The following is a 22,760-nucleotide window of genomic DNA, read 5'->3' as shown; positions in this document are numbered from 1 at the left end:
AGGCCTTCATTGCAGCCTCCCTTAATTTGACCCGAAGAGCTAATACCATTTACTTGAGTTCACTTTTCATGACAGGAACACTCAATATAGGAGACTTCCCTTGGAAATGGGAATCAGAGACAAACAACACTGCCTTTCCATCTGTGCTGGATCATTCAAAGTTCGCAATAAATCCTGTTGCACAAGCAGGAGCCTGCTTCAAGTCAACTTGCAAGAGTTAAATAAACCTAATTCATGCACATTTAGTCGCCTTATTGCTCTTAAGTAGACCAGGGAATCAGAAACATCACATGTGAGTTATTCTAATCATACTAAACACTGTAAAACTGCTTTCAGGTTTGATAATTGGCACAAAACATGACAGTTCTAGGTCTCTTTTCACTGACACCACCTGTACCTGTCCACAGACATCACACCCAGGAGCTTGCTCTGATTTGAAACAGTAGGAGCAAAGTTGATCAGAATAATATTCAGAATATTCAAACATAGGGTTTTTTGTTTTGTTTTAATTTCCTAGGCAAATCACTCTACAGTCTGGATATTGGCTTAGCAGTGCTATCACTTTTACCCTTTCTGTAGGCACGATCCAGCCCTTTCGCAGGTGACATGGCTGTGCAAGATGGAAACAGATCAGCTGGCAAGCAAGTCTGCTCAGAGAGAGCACTTGCCTCCTAGAGATCCGTGAGCATCGAGTCATACTCTCCAGTGCATGTGAAAGGAGCTCTAGAAAACGTGATATCTAAACTTAGTACCTGTTTCTGGTATTCCCGGTGTTGCCTTAAAAGCTTAAAGACAGGAAGATATGCCATCTTACTAACAGATGGGGTGTGTGCGTTTCTAATCCTGGTATGTTCCTATGCTAAACTATAAACCCATGTCGTCATGGGGTCCCTGAGTCCTGGGTCTTGCCCAAGCCTGAAATCTGCTGAATGCACAAGTCAGCAACTAAGTTACAACCTTTTTCTTTTTCTGCCACAAGAGAAAATACTGATAAACTGCTTTTCTATGCAAAGCTACTTATTTCCAGCAATTATTCTGTAACGCAGAAGGAAGGGATGAGGAGGAGGGAAGAAGCCAGGAGGGAAGAGAACAGTTTGTGCCTGTCACTCAGCTCTGCATATGGTTCGAATGTGTAGATGAGCTGCTGCCTGTGTTTTTTCCAGTAGCTATAATCCTATTAGAACACTGCTTAGTTGTTTAAAAAACTACCAATCCCTAATAAACGTAGGATCATCTACAAAGGAGTCCTTCCTGCAGACACACATGTTTAACATAGTGCAGCGATCAGGGGGATCAGTGTGGTCCCCTTATCGCTTTTCTGGTGCAGGCTTGAAGCAGATCTTGTTTATTGTTCTTTTTTTGCAAACCTCTGAGAGATCTTTGAAGTGGTTGGGCTTCTTGAGCCATGAGGTACCTGGTGAGATGCAGCCTGAGCATCTCTGGTGTTAAGCAAACAGTGATCCCAGCTGAGGACAGTGGATGAGTTACAGATCATGGCAGCCAGGACAGGCACAATCCATCCAAAGCAAACTATATGTTGCCTTAAAAAAGCAATTTGGAGCTGCATTTTTGACTCAGACTGGTCTGATGTGTTTAAACAAAAATTTTGTCCTTTAGTACAGACACACGCACAAATATATGTAAAAAGGATCCTTTATAGAATGTGTCCAGATGTGTATTCCTCCAACTCCCTGCTCCTTTTTCTGGACTCATGGTTTTTATTATTGCTATCATGACTTGCTATACCCCAGGCTTAAAACAGCACATGTTTCAGGCTATTTTTTCCTCTCAATCAAATCAATACCACTTGCTGGGTAATCAAGCGACAAGCACTCTGAAGTGTTTAAGAACATAACACCTTTTCGAAAATATACTACATGTATAAAAATTTGGTAAATTATCTTCTTAAAATGAGGAACTTTTGCTACTTCATAGTTTTGCTTTTTTTTTTTACTTTCAGATTAAAAGTTCTTTCTTCTTTTCTTGTCACATTATCAAGTTAAAAATACAGTAAGTTTATTTAAATATATATCTTCCCAAAAGTCCAGTAGTGTTAGCACATAATTTTCACTGAACTATCTCTTCTTGACTGTAATTCACACAAAGATATGTTAGTTTAATAATTTAGGCGAGTCTTTATTCAGTCCTGTCATTACTCAGTCAAAAAAAAATCAACCTCATGAATTTTGCCATTGATTTTGAATCAACTTCAGGATTTGGCCTTTGGAAACTAATCATTCTTTATGATAAAGCATAATGGCATTTCTTCAACTTATACTACAACTGTTTGAGAGAGGGGGATGCTATAGCAAATCTGTGGATCACACAGCCAAAACAGAGGCTGAATAAGACAGTGGACCAGAAACACAGGTCCATGTATTTGCAAGATAAATGGAGGGTTTTTTGTAATACTCATGTTATTTTAGGATGATGATTTTATAGGAATTAAAACCCCAAGTTTTCACTCATCCCATTCCAACTTTCAATATCTTGTATAATCATCTAAAACTAATGGAATCTTTGTAAAACACCATGTGAACAGACACTCACCAGGTTTTTGGCTATTCTTTTTTAGTTAAATTGCCTACATACTAGTGTTTTTAAATAAAATATATAATGTTATTCTTCTCTTCTCTCTTCTTTCATTGCTATTACTTGGGCACAGGAGTACCTACGATGGCAAACAGACAGGACAAAGACTCTCAAAGCCATCAAGCAAGTATCATTCCTACCTCCAGCCTGGTCCTGTCCACATCCTTAGGCAATTTCACACGAACTCGATTTGTTACGATAAGTGTTTCATAAGGATAAATCTGTTAAAAAGACAAGAGCATATGAACTCCAGCCATATCCAATCCTGATGTGTGGAAATGACAGTGGGGGGAACTTACTAATTTAAACGGTACATTCCTGCATCCCGATTTGACAAGTATTTCACTGAGACAAAATTAATAAAATAAAATAATATAAAAATAATATAAAAATAAAAAAATAAAATAAAATAAAATAAAATAAAGGAACACATGTAACCTTGCTAGGAAGTGCTGAATCTGATTGTTCTTCCAGTGGTGGAAAAGCCCTTCTTACCTTGTATTCTGCAAGAGAATGAGAACAGGTTCATAGTTTAGAATTTATGAGCTTCTTTTGAACACTGCAGTTAATATTTAGGTACATCAGCAATTTGCTTTACTAATACATTTCTCCCTTTTCAATAGTTGTTGGATAACTTCATGCCTAGTAAGCATTTGACCCCCGTGCTCTGAATGCCTATTGCTGAAGCAATAGTTCTTGTCTTTGAAATCAAAGCCTTATTACAGAAAATCCATCTCCCAATGCTATTGAGTTACACAGTATGTCTGGCAAAATTGGGAATTTCTATTTACAGGAGACTTGTGAAGTGTTAAGTCAATCTGTCACCCAAAAGTCCTGCCCTTATTGCTTTTTAATGAAAACAGTTAAAATATTTGCATTATTAAAGACATGTCAGTTTGGGAACATATATGAAAACCATTGAGTAAATAAAATATTCCAAGATGCCAATGTACTGCACTTTGCCTGACTTCATTTTTCTTCATGATAGTGAAGAAAAGATGATTTGGGGGTGTGGGGACAATGACTCCTGGATCTAAACGAGTACAAGAGTATTCTAATAAGATCAGTATATGACTATGTATGATACGACTACCACAAGCTCATCTATTTACAATGGTGATTAAATGCAATAAGGATAGCCAATATTTTCATAGACATTTTTATGGTCTGAAATGAAATCAGAGATAAGTCTATTTTTAAAAATCTTTACCTCTAACTATTGAAACACAGAGACAAAGAATCGTGTCAACACAAAGGCATAAAGTGAAGCACTAGAGTAACATTTTTAAAATGAGTTTAAGTGTCTTGGAAGCAAAATCCTACTTTTCCCCATTAGCAGATACATGTTCCTAAATTGCCCAGCTCTATTGAAAATTCCAACCCAAGTTTCATATTAAGTTCACAGTCCATTTAAACTGTAATAAAAGAAATGAATGCAAAGGAATTCTGCTTTTTGAATTCTGTACATTGTAACCACACTGTAGCACAAACAAGAAGCAGAGTGGACACATTTTTTTAAATTAGATATGTCTTGAAGAGGGGAGTGATTGTCTCAGAATTCCTCTTCTCTTTGATACAAGACCACCATCACAGGGGCTGTCGCCACATATTGAGGATACTGGGATTGATTCAGCACGGTTGCACCACTTGATGGAGCAAAACCTCAGTCAGGCATTTATGTTTGGTTAGATAAAAGGAAGATTCTCTGTGATAAACATGATATTGAGCTGGGTCTCTGTCTTGTCATTATTACAATCTCAGAATAGAATTCTCCATAGCAATATGTTAAAAAGCATCCTCAAAGGAAGAAAACAAGAAGTGAAGTGGAAATGATATTGCAATGTACCTTTCGTGCCCCAGCTCGCCTCCTGGTCCGTTTCATATTGGCCCATATTTTCAGGCTAGCAGAGAAAGAAAGAAGCAGTGTAGCAGCAAAACACACAAAACCACTCTGCACATCGTTGAAAGGAAAGAAAACCAGCTGGTACCACACAATCAAAATACTGATCCTTGTGAAAGAGAAAGAATCAAGTCTCATTCAAACTCTGCTTAATTGTTCCTGTAAGTTAAGACTGAAATTGTCACATCCCTTTCTCTGTGATGTAGATGTCTTGCTGCCATCATCACAAACCACTTATGCTGCACTGAAGCTTGTCTCATTCTCCAGTCTGCCTCACGCTGCTGATGCCACTAAGACCAGGGAGAACTGCATGCACGTGCTACAGCTTTGAGTGACCCACTGTCTTTTTTTCTTACTGGCTAATGCTATGGTGAAAAACACTATAGGAGAGCAGAAAAGCACTATTATATGATTTTTTTCCCTGAGTGTCATTTTTGCCTATTAGGATATCACTGGTGTGCACAGGTATGCTCGCAATAACCAGCAAGGCTCCTTACTGTTTGGTTTTGGTTTATTTTGTTATGCAGCACTGGTTAGGGCTGGCTGATTAAAAAATGACAAACCACAAAAGCTGGTATGAACCTGCAATCCAAACAGGGGACATCCATTCTGAGGAAAATTTTGGCCTCAAGGATTTGACCATGATCAACCTTTTTAACTTTCCTAGTTTTCGGCTGAGGTGGGATGCTTAGGCGGGGCAAATGCTGCCATCTGCTGCCTTCATATTATATTGCATGGCATCAAACAATTACGGCCAACTCCACTACTGATGGAGCTTACTTTGGTCTCATCTGTTAGAAGCCTCCTGATGGTTTCGGTGCCTCCCAAGCGCTGTGGCTGGGTGCAAGTCAGTCCCTCACTCACGTCATGTTACTGGGAGCTGTTATGCTGAAAAGTCAGTAAAACACTCTTCATTAGGGTCAGGTTTACCTAGACCCTTCCAAATTCCTAAATCACATTTGATCAAGTGGCACTGCCATGGGTTCCTTAAGAGAGGAATTCAAGCAATCAGGTACTGAAGCAATGGAGAAACAATTAGCCTTGTAATATTCACTCAAAGGGATGGACATTTCAGCAGCTACTGAAAAATACATTTAGCAACTCTCTGACAGTTGCTTTCTCATAGCTCCTTCCAACAACCTGCAGTTTGACTCTTACAACTGGGGAACTTTAATCCTGCCCATGTACTTTTACAGCTTTCACATCTTCCTTTAGAGAAAGGAGGGAATTTGAACGAAGTCCTGTTGATGCGATTTAGACACAAATCAATCTTCAAAATGTAAGTGCACACGCATCTATGTACAGATAGCTTATCACTATTAACCATAATGGGTTTGTACTTAAATATATATATGTCATGAACTGAGAACTCACAACGCCAGACTCCACAGAGACTGCAGTGTCAAAGATGCCTTTTTCCTACAGATATACAAAAACTATAAAAAAGGATTAGAAAAAGAATGCCTAGTTTGATTGGATCACAATTTTGTTATATATTTTGCTTTCTAGATTGCTGTCTGCCATTTTCTTTATATTGCTCTCTCAGTGCCTTAAAATATGACAACTCTGTGTGTACATACATACATACGCACATACATGCATACCAGAAGGTTTAAGAAATGCAAGTGGGCTGCTCCACCTTTGTTCTAAGATAATTTCTTGCCTAATTATAGGCCTAGCCCTTTCTATCATTAATTCAAGCTATACTGTGATCTATTAATATGTGCAGCCTGTATGTTTTGGACCTTTGTTTTGGGAGGAGAATCAAGATTCCTAATGCTCATGATGGACACAATTAAAAGGAGAAGCCTCAGTCTGTCCTACTCTTGCAGACAGACAAGGGTATGAGAATCTGTCAGACAGGGCTGGCAGCCAAAACACCTTTGAAGTGTAGATTTTCAACTAGTTACTAGGCTGCCTACTTATGATACACTACTGCCTGAAGAATGCATTTAAATGTATACCTACCTGATGTAAGCCATTCTTTCCATAGCCAGGTAGAGAAGCAGATTTAGCATATGGAAATCCTGTGAAAGATAAAACACACAACTATATTTTTTGCAAGTGTTTTATAGCCTACTAAGCCACTGAATTCAAGAAAACATCCAGAAACAGCAATTATAAGATCAAAAAGTACATTCTATTAACAGGGTGAAATATTACTGAGTAATGCTCATCTTTTCTCCATATTTAATGAACATGAACATGTGTAACAATGTCTATAAATAACAGCATGCCAGGATGCACTCACCTGACTGGGCAGTACATGAAGAGAGTTGTGGGACTCATTTTATGGTAGCCTTATGCAGCTATGTGATGCAAAGAAGATTTGAAAGCTTGTGTAATCTTTGCCCTCTAATTTGGTATTAAAACATAATTTGAAAATAGGATTAAAAGTACCATCATTTTAGAGTTACATCACTTTTGATCATGATGCACGTGGTCTGGTTTTGTTTCTTAAAAAAGAAGGGTTGGTATCCTAGCACTTTAAAAAATCCACAAAATTATTTCATTTTTGTTTTCTTTAAAATTTATTCTACTGTTTCAAGTAGGAAAAGGCATTCATGAAGATATGAAAATGGATAAAGTGAATCAGTGAGAGTACACACACTCTAGAGAATGCAAGTTTTAAGACAGACAAGATTGACAAAGTGGTGTTACCATGAACAAACTGGATGCAATATGGTGTCGAAACTGTGTGCAGTCACTATGAAACAACTGAAGAGCCTTACTTTTAATATTGAGAATCTAATATGAGATTTTGGAAATATCTTTTGTCAGTGAAAGGACAAAAGTGTTTCATATTAGCTTTTAGCTAATAAAAATAATGCTGTATGCAAGCCGAATCAGTTTAAATTAAACAGAAGATGAACAAACACGTGTGTGATAAAGATTCTTGATTCCAGGAGAGGATATTTTGATAAACTGATGCAAAGAGTGACAGAAGTCAGTTAGCTCAAAGAACCAAATGCACAAAACTTCTTTCTGTCAAAAGTGTTACCAATCTGTGTCCAAAGGGGAATGCAGGAAAGGAATCCAGACCCCACTGGATTAATACATACCCTAAAGAGATTATTAGGAATAAGCATACAGAAAGAAAAAACAAAAGATGGATCAGCAAAGAGCTCACAATGTGCTGAGATAAAGTAAGAACTGCCAGAAGTCAAGCTAACTTAAGCACTGAAAATTATACTAAAACAAATAGCAAAAGGTTTTCCAGCTATCAAAATAAAAAGAGAACAAGGGAAGAAGAAATGGGATTACTGGGAGTTACACTATGTCAGTACACAGCAGAGGTGAAAGGCAACCTAGGTACAGCTCCAACACTGAAAGAGTATTTCATCTTTGTTTTAAGGAACAAAAGGTAGAGTACTGAGTAGGAAGAGGGGGAAGCTAATGGAGGAAGGGTACACCAATGAATCACAGCTGTGATGGAAATATAATTCAAAGCACTTCAGTGTACTTAAACAGAGAGCGATAAGCTCACACTGAATTGTAAATCCAATACCTGTTGCCACTGGAGAACTGCAACTATAGTTTTTATATTGAAAAAGGGAAAAAAAGGTAATAAGGAGCTAATAGTTTGCTCCCAACAGAAAACTTAAGTAAAGACTAAATAAAAACATTGAAGTAAACAGAAAATCAATTATATCCACATAGTTTTTAATTGGTTTGACATAAGTTAAAGACACATCGACAGACTTTCGGGCAGCTTTCTTTAAGCGAAATAACTTTTGCACATCATGCACTTTATCAGATATCATTTGATGTCATTACAGTGTTTGGTATTTGCACACGGAATTAAACACAAATCTGGAGCATATGGAGTTTATCAGAAGAATTGTAGGGTAAGTAAGGAAATAATGAAATTAAAAGAAATGGGTAGTGAGAACTCAGCAGAGCTGACAGAGAAGTGTCAGCACGGACTGGTGTTGAGTTAAAATTACCTCATGTTTTAGCTAATAACCGGGACACCAAAAATAGTAATGGGCTAATAAACTTTCCTGTCTATACAGAGTTACAAAGCACTGAGGCAGGAGGAGGATTGCGATATCATAAAGAACTGGGATAACCTTGAATATTAATGTAATAGAAATGGGTAAGATTTAATAATCCACAGGAAAAGTCATGCACTTGGGGACTAATAAATATCCCAAACTTTTACAGTTTAAGCTGAGAGCTCATAATTTGGAAATGATGATGAAGGATACAAGCTTAGATATCACAAGATGACTCACAAGCTCGATAACAAGATGACCTTGAGTTGCTAATACAAGCGTTAAAAAAAAGTAAAAGTTTGAAATGTCTGTCCTGATACATCACAGATATGGAAAAGACAGTATTTTCAGGCAGTGACAGTTGATCCTGGAGGAATCCTTGTGCTGTTCTTGTTCATCTGTGTTCAAGTGGGCCAAATAAAGTCCACCAGGCCACTGGATAACTGGGGCAATGAAAGCTCATCACAGGAAAGGAAGTTTGATAAACTTATTTAAGCTACTAAAATGAAAATGATCTATAAATCAAGCGTTTCTTTAGAAATGTAATCAATCACTAGCCTTGCAGGGGATTTCCACATCTGATACACGGACATAGGGATGACTACTTAAATAGACAGATCACTTGGCTACTCCAATCTGGAAACTAAGAAACTTATCATTGCCTGTTATTTGAATGGCACTGACACCACAGGGAAAAGAGTATAACAGTGTGAGGTAGAATAAATGTATGTGCAACAGAATCCCTGCTCCTGCCTGGAAGAAGATGCTGGTGTTGAACACCAGTGCAGAGTTCGATTTCTTGGCTTCTTGTCTACAGAGAAGATGGGTGAGACAGTTTTGTTCTAAAATGCACCAAGGTAAAGCCCAGTTTGAAAGCAAGCGGGGCTCACTCCAGCAGGTTGCAGCTGAGGAGCTGCCTCCAGGCTGCCAGAGCTGAACCACTGCGGCAGGCACAAGAGACCTCGTGTGGCCGGCTGGAAGAAACCCAAGAGGGGAATAAAGCTGAAGTAGCCCAAAAGAAGGTGGCAAGACCCACCTACTCCAGTGAGAACTGTATTTCACTCAACTTCTGTTTCCCATGAACTTCGTTACAAAGTTAAACACTTTTTATTTTGCTGTTTTGTTTTTTTTTTTTAATATAAAGGAAAAATGCAATCGTAGAAGCCAACGACCACATACTGCTCATTATCACATCTAACCATTACAGTACATTTTCTGGAGTAACTAGCCAAAATAAAACAATCTTGCTCTCTAATTAGGCACTATCTGAACATCAGCAACTCTCTGCATGGATATGGCTCCTGCTTTTCTCAGTATGATATTGACTTTAATCTGGATATTCTGAGGTTGCCTCTCAGCACATCAGGGACACAGAACAACACAGGTTATACATCCTGCCAGCTGTCTGCTTTCCTAAATATGTAACACTTAAAATAACGAATTACGGTAAATGTTTGATAATTAAACATCCACATATACAGAAACAAAACACATTTACACAGGCAGATGTAAGGAGATGCAAGCTCCACTCTAGATGCCTGCTAATTATATAAGCCTCGTACTAATGTGCTTTGTTGTTAGATGTATTCTTCTGGGCACTAATTTAATGTGGCCAAATATCCTCCAGAGAAGAATAAGTCTTCTCTGGTTTACTCAGAGGTTGGGCAGTTGAATACAGGGTTGTTTGCACACATGGTTGTTTGCACAGTATGCTTGGACACATCACCAGAGAGTCACAGTCTGATGCCTGCTATCCTCCTCCACTTTGCCTGTAACCACTTGGCACCCAAACTATACCCCCAAAAGTTTATTTTTTCCGATACTCACTAAGTATGCCACAGAGATGGGGCTGAATGTCAGAGTTCTCAACCATAACTGCAAAAGGCAGAGAAGCTACTACTCTTCCACGGCCAACAGGGCACGTGACAGACTACAAATATTCAGAACTAAATAGGAAACACCGAGTAAAGAAGAGATCGCATTGGATGTCCATGAGTATTAAGACAGTCAGGTGGCTGAACAAAATTATAAAGGAAAAAATAGGAAATGTAAATAACAGGAAGATAAAACTTCTTCAACTTCATTTCTGGGTTGCTGCTATTTGGTCAACATGGTCAATTTTCAGGAGGGATAGGGAAATGATAGCAAAAAGCGATGGAAATTTCATGGCATCAACACAGAGGTAATATTGACACTGACAGAGGTATGAACCTCTTTTTGCATTTCTAGTTTTTATAGGTTCACATTCCCAAGATAATAATAGTAATAAGAAAAAAAGAAAAACCCACCATAAAAGAAATGCTAGTATAGAAGAGTGACATTGACACTGTACATTGCTCGCGTGTAACACAGTTCTTGGTCGCTACATACTTCTCCCTACTGAAAATTTGTGTACAAGGACTGTTATAGAATGTATTAGATCAATAGAACTATAGAAAATAGGACTACAGAAAAGCATTAGATCAACTCCAGGAAGCTCCCAAACACACCCAACATATGTATTACAATTAAAGGTTTAGGTGTCCAGATATTAGGTGTGTGAGGTGGTCAGACTTGGTTTCACCTGCACAGGGAATCCTACAATATACCTTGTGCACATGCATGTGACGTCTGGTGAGGACTAAGGAATCAAATCCCTTCAAGTTAGCCAGCAAGATGGATGATCCAAAATAACTTTTTATCTTGTTACAGCCTTGCGACAGACTTTGTACCATCTGTTTTTCCTGTTCCTTTCATGGCTAAGCCATAATTTCCTTAATATAAGCTGATGGAGCCAGCTATCACATTACCAAAATGCCCACAAGACTGACATCCTAGTTCTGCTGCCAGACATGCCTTGCATTGGATGCATTCTTTTGGAAAACTGCTTCCCCCACTTGTTTACCTCAGATGACCTGCTACAGCCATGTGGTGTAATGGAGGAAGCAGGGAGAGGAATGGCCCAGATATCTGCTAAAATTCATTTAATCCATTTTTTTGTTGTTTATGTAATCTAAAAGTAAAATTCAGACCCAATTCTGATGACATTTTCCTTCACCTCCTGACTTGCTGAAAAGTGGAGTAAGAAATGTGTAGACCACACTTTTGGTACTGACAGCTAGCCACAGGCGTATTGTCTTCAGACCAGTATTTAGTAACAACATTATCCCAGTATTCCACTTGCAAGATTTCAGTGAACTTACAGGTATAACTGTGAGCAATGGTAAAAAGTACCTATTCTAAGTTAACCTTTGGAGCAAAGTGCTCTTTATGTTTATCATGATACAGAAGAAACGGTTCTACTGATATTCAAAAACTGTAATTTGTATCAAGAGTTATTGGCACAAGCCAACAATCTACTATCTTGTCTACTGAAAATAGCACATAATAAATAGGCACTTTTATGCATTAATGAGGGGGCAGTTTTTTTGTGGTAAAGGATGTCTGCTCTCCCCAGAGACAATACAGCATTTGCACAAACAGTGCTGCTTCCTTCACTAATATGAAACTATAAACAGGTTTACTATTGAAATCTGAAAGCACTTAGTACTTACAAGCCACAGCAAAACAAATTGACAAAGAGGTGTAATTATGATAGAGATATGGAACGTAAAGCCAACTGGAGAGCTGTGTGGACTAGGCTGTAGCAGGGCCACCTTCTCTTGCCACATTCCCACTTGACAGTGCTGGCAGGCCAGGGCACGCAGTACTCACTGGAGTAACCGGCAGTCTCCTGTGCCCTCGGGAAGTTTTCTCTGTCTGCAGCCAGAGACAGGGATCGCGTGTCTGAATCCGGGGAGTTAGTTCTGGTGTCCATATCCCCCTTCAGAATAAGCCAACTGGTCTTCAGCTGGAAAGAGGAAAAACCTGTTTAACATCTGAATGAAGTTCTCCTACCTCACCTGTCTAGATATTGGTGAACTGACAGCATGCTTATGTTCAGTGCAACTTGTAGCATCCTTTATCAAACTGTAAAAGTTGACTATATCACGACTTAGACGTCACAGCTACCAGAAACATTTAACTTTCAGCTAGGCTGAGGGTAGTTTCTCTGTTAATTAAGCTGCTCACTGTGCCCCACTTCTGAAGATGCAGTCATTTTCTTGTAACTAATCTGCTGTTAATATTTTTCTTCTATGCTAAGATGCAACCTAAGTAAAAGTCCATAAGCTTAACTGAATCACCAACGTATATACTGAGTGAAAATCCATGAATTTATTGCTCTTAATCTCAATATCCCTTCTCTCTTTACTGTAGAATGTCGATTCTAAACCCTTTGGGTGAGAGATTAGCTTTTCTTTATTTCCTTGGAAAGACCTAAAGTAGTAATGATTATTTCAGTCACTTGAAAGAATACCTTTACATATGAATATGTTTTAAAAAACACTTGCTTAAAGAAAGATAAATAAACTACTTCCTTTTGTTTTTTCTCATCAATACCTTTTTACTGTCCTGATCCATGCTTCCATCCTCTCCTTCTGATCTTCTTGCTGCTGGAAGATAAGGATAATTTTAAAAATTAGAACATATTACATCTTTTTTTTTTTTTCTGTTTTGGCTGTTCCAAATGTTTCTAAGAGTTAAAAATAATAACAATAAAAAGAAAAAAACAAGAAAAAAAATTCCTGGCCAGACAACTTGACATGTAAAGCTATAATTTCACAGAACTATTTAAATTGTCTTGAAATTATTATACTAATACTCATCTTTCAGGTATGCACTGAATTCAGACAATCTATTCCTGCTGGATTTCAAACCTACCTTTTTAGGAAGAAACTACTTTGAAGGACTGATTGATGGGAAAAAAACCTACATCCTAATTTAGGGACAGATTTATATGGTCACTGCCCACAGCGCAGTCATTTCCCCATTCTTCTGCATTACCATGACCATGAAAGTACTTATGGTTACATAGATATTTTTTGGTCTGCACACCTGGGCCTCCGCCTCCTATGGAGGACAGGCAGTGATGGCAAGTTGGAACAAATTTGGTATTCTTTATGAAATCAGCAAGAGAGAGTGTGTCAGGCTCTAGAATTCACAGTTCTTTGACCAACCTCTTTTCTCACTATACTGACTCTCTTAAAGAGTCTTTCAACAACAACAAAATAGTCCTGATATTTTACTGTTGGTTTGTTGTCTTGTAACTTTCCATCTTGCTGAGAAGAAATTCAGCTGAAAACCTAAAAGCTACTCATTAGATAGTTCTGAACAATCAAATGTGTTTTTCGTTGCCTTTTATGTCCCAGAGTATTCCAAACACCTAGTTACACCTCAGAAACTTGCAGAAAGGCTTTGTGCCAAATTTCACATCATTTCAGATAAATTCACAAAATCTGGGTCCTACTTGCCTTTATATCACTTAAGGTTGTTTTGGGGAGAGTTTTAATGGTACAAAAATGGAGTAATGCAGTGATCTAGCATTAATTTTAAGCCATGAGAACTCATCATAACACGGGATTGTCTGCAATGCCTGAATAAAAGTGCAACACAAAGCCCCACGCAATGCAATGTAGTCGGAACACATATTTATTAATAATAGAAATAGTATGATAATAATAAAGGCTCAGATTAGATTCTCGGAGACAAAGGTGGGGAGATTAAATTGCACCATCAGAAGCGCTGCAACAGAAGCAGCAAGTTGGGAACAAATCTGCCCCCTCTGTTTCCCCCTCAAGCATGTTAGGAGAGGATCTGCCCTTTATCTAAACAACATGGGCAAAAGGCCTTTCAGTGCTGTTCGGTTTCATTTTCCAGTGCCATCACACAGATCACATCCAGATCTTAACTGGTTTTGCTGAAGAGGTGATACTTAAGAAAAATGACAAATTGCAGCAAGGAAACAAAAAACCTGTGGGTTAGAGGAGAAAATCCACAACTGTAGGTTTGGATTTTTTTTTTTCCTGCCTCAATTTAATGTGGCAAAACAAAGCTGGGTCATAAAATAAAAGTTAAACTATGAACAAATTCAAGGTTTTCACAGTTGGTTAATAGCATCCTGACAAGAGCATTTTTTCCAAGATGGCAAACTGCTTCTCCAAAAAATAAATAGAAAGAAGTATCCATATATGACGGGTGAAAAATAAAGTCCCTATATTGCAAGAAGTACTTAAACCTGGTTCACTGATGTTTTGGGAGACTCCTGCACTCTTCACTTTCCAACCTTGGGTTTCAGCCTGATCGCTCTTATACCCCATTTTTCCACCACCTTTTTTCATTCTGGAATTGGGTGTTTATTACAATAGAAACACAGAAGGTGTAGCTACAGCAGATCTATTGGACACTGCTGCAACTGAAACCTTTAAATGTTCTGGAAGAGCTCCTTGCACTTTTTGCTGTATAGAACATTTTTGTGCTTGTTTGTTCAAAGTTGCTCTCTTCAATGAAGGAATGCCCTCTGGCTCCTTTTCCGCATGTGTTAGTTCAGTGTCCCATTAGCTTGAGGAGCTGAATCATCGGCTGCTCATGTGTTCACGCTTTAGCCAGGAGGACTTCCAGAACAAAAGGTAAGTTTTATTTATTGGTTTTATTTTTAATTTCTTTTTTATTGGAAGGAAAGTTGACAGATTTTTGTTTGTTTGAATCAGAGTAAATTATGGCTTGCTCTTCAGCAGAAAACAGAGTGTGTATTTTCAACGTAACCTTTCAGAACATCTATAATCTATAAATAAAGTTTAAAATATATATCCTTGTTAACCTACAGAAATTGCTGACTTGATAATTTAATTCTCAGCTTGCTCCAGTGATTATACTCCAGTGATTATACTCCATCCATTATAACTCTATCCAGCAGTGCAAAACTGACATAATCCAGACTTCGACTGCTTATCTGATGGATGGAAAATTGAAATAAAAATGCCTGGCCTGGAAGAAAAAAATGCTGCCACTTAGAATCCTCTTTTCAAACCAAAAAGTCTATAAAATTAAATGATACAGCCAGGATACAGGACATTGGAGCCATATTGTCAGCTTGTGTAAATCAGTGAAGCAATGCTGATTTACACCAGATGATTGTAACTTTGCATTTGCTCATGATCTTTCCAAACACCACTAAAATATGCAATTTTTTCCCTTGTCAGTAGCTTTCTTTTTGCTCAGCCTGAAGTTGCCTCAAGTGATTTGTGTATCTAAAGACAAGACAGAATTAGAGAGCTTGGGCAGACTATAAGGTCGAAAGATTACATTAATTCAAGCACTAAACCAAACAGATCCTACCTTTTTGCCTGGGAGGTAACATTAGTTTGTCCAAGATTAGGACACCGTGAGCAGAAAATGTCTATCAAAGACCAACACCTAACGTGCACTGAAACATTTGCAAGTCTTGCTTTGCTCAAAACCATACCCAGAAAAACCACAGAGGTTATCTAAATCTCGATGATCTGCATGTGCAGTTACTTCGGCATGAAGTACCAGTTACAGTGAACATGCACAGGCTGACTCACTCAGTTGGGAGACATTAGCTGACAATTTTCCTTCTTCTATTGCTGTATCAGAGCCAAACTAGAACTTCATCCAAACCAGAAATAACTGTTGTTTTCTATGAAAGATAGCATAAAGATAACTACCTGAAAGCATAATTTTTAAAACTTCTGCACTTTCCAGGCACCCTTATTGCAGCAGAATCCCTACATATTTGTTTCCAAATAATAATCGTGGAATTCATTTTGGGAAAATGAATTCTCTATTACTAATCCTGTACCACAAAGCAAGATCTTTGTCAAACATCACTGAGAACATAGTAGGCAGGCACTGACAGCAACACAGTGATGCTCATTAGTGGGATATTAATAGAAGAACTCAGACTTTATATTTCTGTTTTTCATATTTACTAGGGTCTTAAGTCAGACTCTCAGTGGCAGAAAACATCACGTATTTCTTTGTGTTGTTTTGAAACTCAGACAGCAGCCTTGTTGCTGGGTCTACCGAAGGTTTTCCAATCACATCTCTCCGATATTATCATCTACTTAATTCATTTCTAACTTCCATGGTGTGACTACATTTGTTCTTGATGTTTTACAGCTTAAAGAACTTGCAGATGAAAAGTGGCTATTTCATATACTCTGATTACCAATGACCATTTATTTCCTCAGCAATGTAGAAGTCAGAATTAGTTAAAAAATGTAGGTATCCCAAGGCATGGTCTGGAAACAGGAGAGCAACCTTCAACATTCACATGTTTTGTAGCATTCCATAAATGAGAAACCTGCTTTGAAACTAGCATAAGCTCTGAATTACCAAGACAAATCAAAGCATTATTATCCCAGTTTTAGAGAACTTACTGAGTCCTTGGACAGCATATTATACAAAATGCTATTTAATTTTCTCATTACTTTTCTTCCTTTTCTACTTGAGATTATAGAGACATAATGAAATGCAAAGACTACACCAAACGAATTTGGAAGTCAAAATGCATTTCTTTACAAAGGCATGCAGATAAAGCTGCAACAGAGAATAGCAGACTGTACCATGCTGTTTGTAGATAGGAGGTTTCCTATAGATGTTATCTTTTACGCCAGTGTCTAAGGAAGAGGAAAGAGAAAGGAAAGAATAAAAGAGTAAGAAAGCAATTCAGACAATGCTGCTCACCTCCTCTCAACAACACTAAAAAGTACAAATGCTTCACCAAAGACTTCAGCATTCATTCAGTGGTTTGTCATTCACTGGTTATTATAAGAGAACGAAGCTTTATCCTTCATCTTTATATATTTAAAACATTGTCTATACCATCTATGCGGCATAATCCCTCCTAATTTTCTCAAAGTGCTTCAAGACACCCTGAATGGTGTCAATTTGCTGGAATACCAATGTATATTTCATAGACAACAAAAGCAAACTGGCTATACTTGCTACTACTTAAAATAAAACTCATGTGCAGGTACAACAGACTAGTATTATAGCCATGCTTGAAAAAGGAATTTTTCCATTAATTATTAAAACTGCACACATTCAGATACAGATGTTTATATTTGAAATGCTCAATATTCTTATAGAAAATCCTACAGTTTGCGTATATTTTTAATTGTGTAACTAACTCAGCCTTCCAGGAAATTTTTAAAGCCCCCAGAGCCACAGTCCAGGGTTCTCATATCATGTTGTACAGACATCAGACTTACTTAGTATTACAGACCTGAGCAGATACAATTCCTCATTAAGATTTCTTTACAGAAACGTTAGCCCCTTAAGCTAAAAAGGAATAAGCTATTCCACTGAGCAGGTAGATGTTCTTAGTCAAAAAACTAAACAGTGTGGACATAAATTTAATGTGCTTTTTTTCACTGAATGTGAACTTGAAAATAGTATAGCACATATGCAAAGACACAGCCACAGTGAGCCTCTTGGAGTTTTAAAGTCTTCCAGCTATTTTCAGTCTATGTTAACACAACTCTAATTCAGAAAGTAGACAGATAAGAAAGAAAAAAAAAAAACAAAAAACAAAACCAAAACCACCTTCAGCTTTCCCTCCTGCACACAAATTCAACAGACCTATGCAGCCATGGCACTATAAATAATTGTACCTTTGTAGGCTTAATAACACTTGCCAGTGGGTGCCTCCTCTAACACTTACATTTTTAACATCCACAAGCACACAGCCCTCTAACTTCTTTATTTCTGAGATGAAGTTTAACAGGTAACAGATTTGCACTTATCAGACATTTTGTTCTCTTGAAGCTCGAATTCACAGATTAATGAAAAAAAAAAAGATTACATTCAGAAGAGAATAAACAAGTGCCAGCAATCGAAGATCAAAAGCTATGCAGTGCGTGCCTACCTGGGATATGGAAATGCCTAGGAGCCTGCTGATAGACAGAAGGTGAAGATTTGCTGTCTGAGTACATGGATAAGCTTGGAGTGCTCCGACCACTTTCACTGCCTCCAAGGGGAAGAGCAAAGAAAGCAGATAAAAGAAAAATGGAAAGCAAAGTAGAGTATTTCAAGCATAAAAGCTTGTTCAGAATGACTTGTTAATCCAACAGTTTTAAATATATGATTTTTGTGAAGCCCATTATTTTTGAGCACAGTGTATTGGCTTAGTCTCCAAGCATCTCATCAATAATGAATATCTGAAAGATAATATCGGATTAATCTGCCCCACTTTGAAACTAAAACTTCTTTTTAACAGCACTTCAATGAAGAAAATAGAAAGGTAAAAACATTCACTGCCTTGTAATGTGTTTTGCATAGCCTTAACTGAATAATCTATCAATCACGTTTTTTAAATGATTAATGCTATGGCTCATGGCCTGCCCTGAAACCAGTAATGAAATCATTCTGTGGTGTTTATCTCAGGGCAGGACTAGACTAAAAAACAGATGTTCCAGTAAAGTCAAATATTCTTGCATATATCAGTGATAAAAACAGATGTTGAAATTTGGTTCTTAATTGCAAACTTTTTCCCACAGGTAACATGCCACAGCTCTATGCAAATAAGGTTGGATTATCAAGTCATAGATCTATAATGCCATAGTCACTTCACCAAATTTCAAGATATACAAAGGACTAATGTGTATTAATTTTTACACTTGTTTTGTCAAAGGCTCATTAGGTGCCACCTATTTTTCCCTAGCTTATTTCCCCGAAGCACACTCTATGGCATTATAGTGCTGCTTGGCAAACAAAAAAGTAAAGCTCTACTTTTTTGGGACTTGTAAAATCCTATTAGTTTACAGCACTGTTAAGCAGCTGGAAGCCAAACATGACATTTATTCTAACATAAAATGGTTGTTAATTCACTGTTATTGTTTTAGTGTGGATGGAGCACAGATTTAATGGCTAGTAACGATGTAATTATAGCAAGTTTTGGGGGGGGTTAAAGAACGTGCAGCAGCTCTGGGATACTAGATCTGTAACTGAGTTCTGATTTCAGGGAAGGGAAGTTTTATAACCATAAAACTATTGGATTATCATAACTGTCTAGGCCATGCCCATGGAGGTGGTCTCTGTTGACAAACAGTGGGTGCATGGTCAGCAAAGACAGCCTTGACACGCACCTCTGAAGTCAGCTGGGTAGTGCCACTGTGTCCAGGAGGAGCATAAACAGGCCACATGAGGTCAGAAAAGTGTGCTGCGCATCTCATGATGATACACTAGTATCTTCTAAATTGTGTGCCTGTTATTTTCACAGTTGGTGAAAAATTAAAACTCAAAAACTTTTCAGCTGTTACCACTGTGTAGTCAGTGATTTCTCATTGAAAAATGTAATCTGAACAATTGAGAACTGAAATCGCAACTGCACTTGCTGATAGCCTCTGGTCCTTCCAAATGATAAGGTAAGAAAGTATGGAATTACTAAAATCCTGATGCATCACAACCACCTTGCAGCCAAGTTGTCCTCAGACAAGGAAGCAGACAGTTATTCAGTTTCTTGATTCCTGCTTTGCTCTTGGAAAGAAAGAAGTAGTGACAGGTTTTCAATGTGCATTTATTAATTCCTTCTTTCTTCGCTGCTTGCTGCCCAGATGCCTGGCCATCCCTACCAAATGAAAGACGCCTCAATGTCGCTCCCAGTTTGAATGCAAAGAGCAATGGTAGACACTTATTTAAGCAAGGTCCCTTATGACTCCAAACCCCTTAAAAAACTTGTAATGTCATTCACTCAAACGTGATGTTACTATTGGAATCTTTAAATTTAAAAAGAAGAGGAAAGTTTTCAAGTGATTTTCACAGTGTATTAATTCCTCATTTACTTAAAAACTAGCATATTATTAAAAATGTATATTCATATATGACCTGCATGAACAAACACTCACTGAGCACCCCCAAGTGCTGGTATCATACACACCTAGAGTCCTTCTTTAAGGATAGGATAGGTCAGCAAGGAATCAGAAGGAAGCATTGATTAAGAGGAATAAACTTCTGAGAGTACATGGTACAAGCACAAGTACCAGGAGACAGCAAATCTGCAAACTTCTCGATGCAAGGATCTTCTGTGTGGAGAGGTTTTTAAAGTCATCACATCTAACTTGCTCAAAAGGGAAGAATTAAGGATGAAATGGGGGGAAAGGTTCACTCATACAAGCTGACACTCTTTTAAACTTTAATTCTGCCACTGATTTGGACAAACACACTAGAGGAGCTGTATTTCACATTTTGCATACAAAAAGAAGTATTGAATAACAAAGCAAACTGAAGACCCGTGTAGAAAGTTCATGTGATGGTACTACTGACAGTCATTTCATCTAGCCTATAACTAAAATCTCTCAAATGAGACTTTGCCAAGAATCTCTCTTTCAAGATTTGCCTGGTGCACACTGAATAAGAACTTCAAAGAAGGTCTCAAGAGAAATTACAACTATCCCCAAAGAGTGATTTTTCAAACATTTGGGTTTTGTCTTGTGCCACAAGAAGCTGCAGGCTGTGATCTGCTCTACTGGTGGGTGCAGAGCAAGAAACAGAATCATGAACTCTTCCCTGGATTTTGTGTAACTTGGAAAGAATCTTACTTTGAACTTAAGTGTCAACCACAAGAACTTCCTTGTGTCTTTTGGCTGCTGACAGGGTAGGCGGCTCTTAACCTTGTGTTTATGGAGCCAACTGACCAGAGCTCAGACCATGCTCCCTTTTCAAGGGATTGTCAGGAAAAGTATAACATTGTTTATATCTCTTTCCTTGTCAGCTCTTATCTTATCTGGGAGGATGGGAAACTTGATAACAAGTTACATTAAAAGCTGTCTAAGTTCAGGATTGAACAACAAACAGATACCACTGGCCTATCAGAGTCTAATCCTGAAACTGGATCCTTTAAAATCTCTGCACATGGTGGTGCATGAAGCAAGACAAACTTTTTTGAAGCTTGATGACTAATTCTTTTCAGCTTTCAAAGCCACATAAATGGGCTTTGGAAGCCACGCTCCTGCTCTAGAAAGGCAAGATACTTTCCACCACATTTTAAGTAAGTATTTTTCAGCAGGGCTCAGCACGGTTCACTGACTCCATGACCTCAAGAGTTACACCAAGCATAGGTACTAGGAATATCACACTCTATGACAGTGAACTGTGAAGGTTACTTGAAGTGAGGTTTTCACAGGATTTATTCTGGAGACATTCCAAGGCAAAAATCCTTAAAAGAGCATAACTAAATCACATGTCTGCATGATAAAGAACAGCTCACCCTAGTACACTTCATGGGAGCTTGACTACAGTATTCTGAAGAAAGAACAGGAAGTCAGTAATCATATTTTTTTCACTGGAAAAATGATGAACCATGTAATTCTCTGGAAGAATATGACACAAACTCACTGAAATCAAAAGACAGATTCTTCCTGGTTTAATTTCCCAAGGGAAATTAACATTTTCTGTCTCCTGGAAGCCTAAAGAAACATTTTTGATGCAAATATGGAGTGCTGGTTTTACAAAGATTACTTCCAGTATTATTAAGTGGTATATTATTTTTGGATTTAATAATTTTATTTGTTTTTTTAAATGAGCTTTTTTAAAAACTGAAAATAAAGAAAAAAAAATACAGTCTGCAACTCAGCGAAAGGAATTAAGAGACCTTGAAGGGGATGGGGACAAATCTGACTCCTTTTGGACTCAGTGTAAGACATTAACTCAGTGTAAGACAGGAGGTAATCTATACACCTCTGCAGGGCTCAATTAAATATTTCAGCTCCTTGATAAAAAGTGTTGCGGAATTGCAAAACATCATTTTGATCACATTACTAATAATTGTTTGGGCACAAGGAGGTGCCACTAGAGGATTGCTTTCTCCAAACAGAAGCACTAAGTAATTGCTGCTGCTCTGAGCAACATCAGGTAGCACTGAACAGAAACTCATTTTAACAGGAGTGCTGCTAAGCAACTACAAGCAGGCTTTTGAGTAAGAGCTTGCCATACAGCAAAATCATGCACTGCAGCACACAAAAGTGTTTTTCCTTACTCAGTACATCAGGTTGGATAACGTCATCCAAATTTAGAGAAACAGATCAAAAATCCTGCTCAATAGTGCCTCAGAGAATACCAGGGAATGTGCCAGCCTTCCAGAAATGTGTGTGTGGGTGACTGCTTTGTGGTTGTGGGAAGGAGCTTTTCAGGTAGATTTTAAAATAGTAAGAAATAGCTCAATCTCATCATCTTTTTCCTCTCAAATTTTCTCTTAGGGATCACATTTGGAAGACTCAAGCCTGATTCTGTTCCTGTTTATACCAGTGAAATTCAGCTGACTGTGGGCAGAGCTCTTTCTGAATTTGTTAGGGCCCAGTGAATATGCATCCATTATTTTTCCAAAGGCAAAGAGTGCCTGCTATTCAGTTGAGTTTGCAAGTCTGGTTCCTGCAGAGGGTCACTTTCTTTCC

General features: G+C 38.0%; 1 protein-coding gene across 19 annotated transcripts in view; it reads right to left on the bottom strand.

Annotated features, from left to right (window-relative positions):
* The window catches only part of ABLIM2 (actin binding LIM protein family member 2), a 134,843-nt gene that overhangs the window by 11,796 nt on the left and 100,287 nt on the right, over window positions 1-22,760 (bottom strand). For 7 of the 19 annotated variants that reach the window (XM_062638765.1, XM_062638771.1, XM_062638768.1 and 4 more), the window contains 8 exons: window positions 18,239-18,340; window positions 16,935-16,988; window positions 12,910-12,962; window positions 12,184-12,319; window positions 6,461-6,519; window positions 4,439-4,493; window positions 3,031-3,095; window positions 2,733-2,813 (listed from right to left, as the gene is read on the bottom strand). In XM_062638765.1, the coding sequence (XP_062494749.1) occupies window positions 2,733-2,813; window positions 3,031-3,095; window positions 4,439-4,493; window positions 6,461-6,519; window positions 12,184-12,319; window positions 12,910-12,962; window positions 16,935-16,988; window positions 18,239-18,340 (605 nt within the window). The remainder of the gene's footprint in view (window positions 1-2,732; window positions 2,814-3,030; window positions 3,096-4,438; window positions 4,494-6,460; window positions 6,520-12,183; window positions 12,320-12,909; window positions 12,963-16,934; window positions 16,989-18,238; window positions 18,341-22,760) is intronic. The other 12 variants (XM_062638778.1, XM_062638782.1, XM_062638784.1 and 9 more) reach the window with 6 other exon arrangements.

Source organism: Pezoporus occidentalis, unplaced genomic scaffold (assembly GCF_034315485.1).
Source record: "Pezoporus occidentalis ecotype Australia unplaced genomic scaffold, CSIRO_AGI_Poc_V1 ctg58, whole genome shotgun sequence".
Lineage (NCBI taxonomy): Eukaryota > Metazoa > Chordata > Aves > Psittaciformes > Psittacidae > Pezoporus > Pezoporus occidentalis.
The sequence above is the reverse complement of the archived record's forward strand: the minus strand, read 5'-3'. Positions and strand labels throughout refer to the sequence as shown.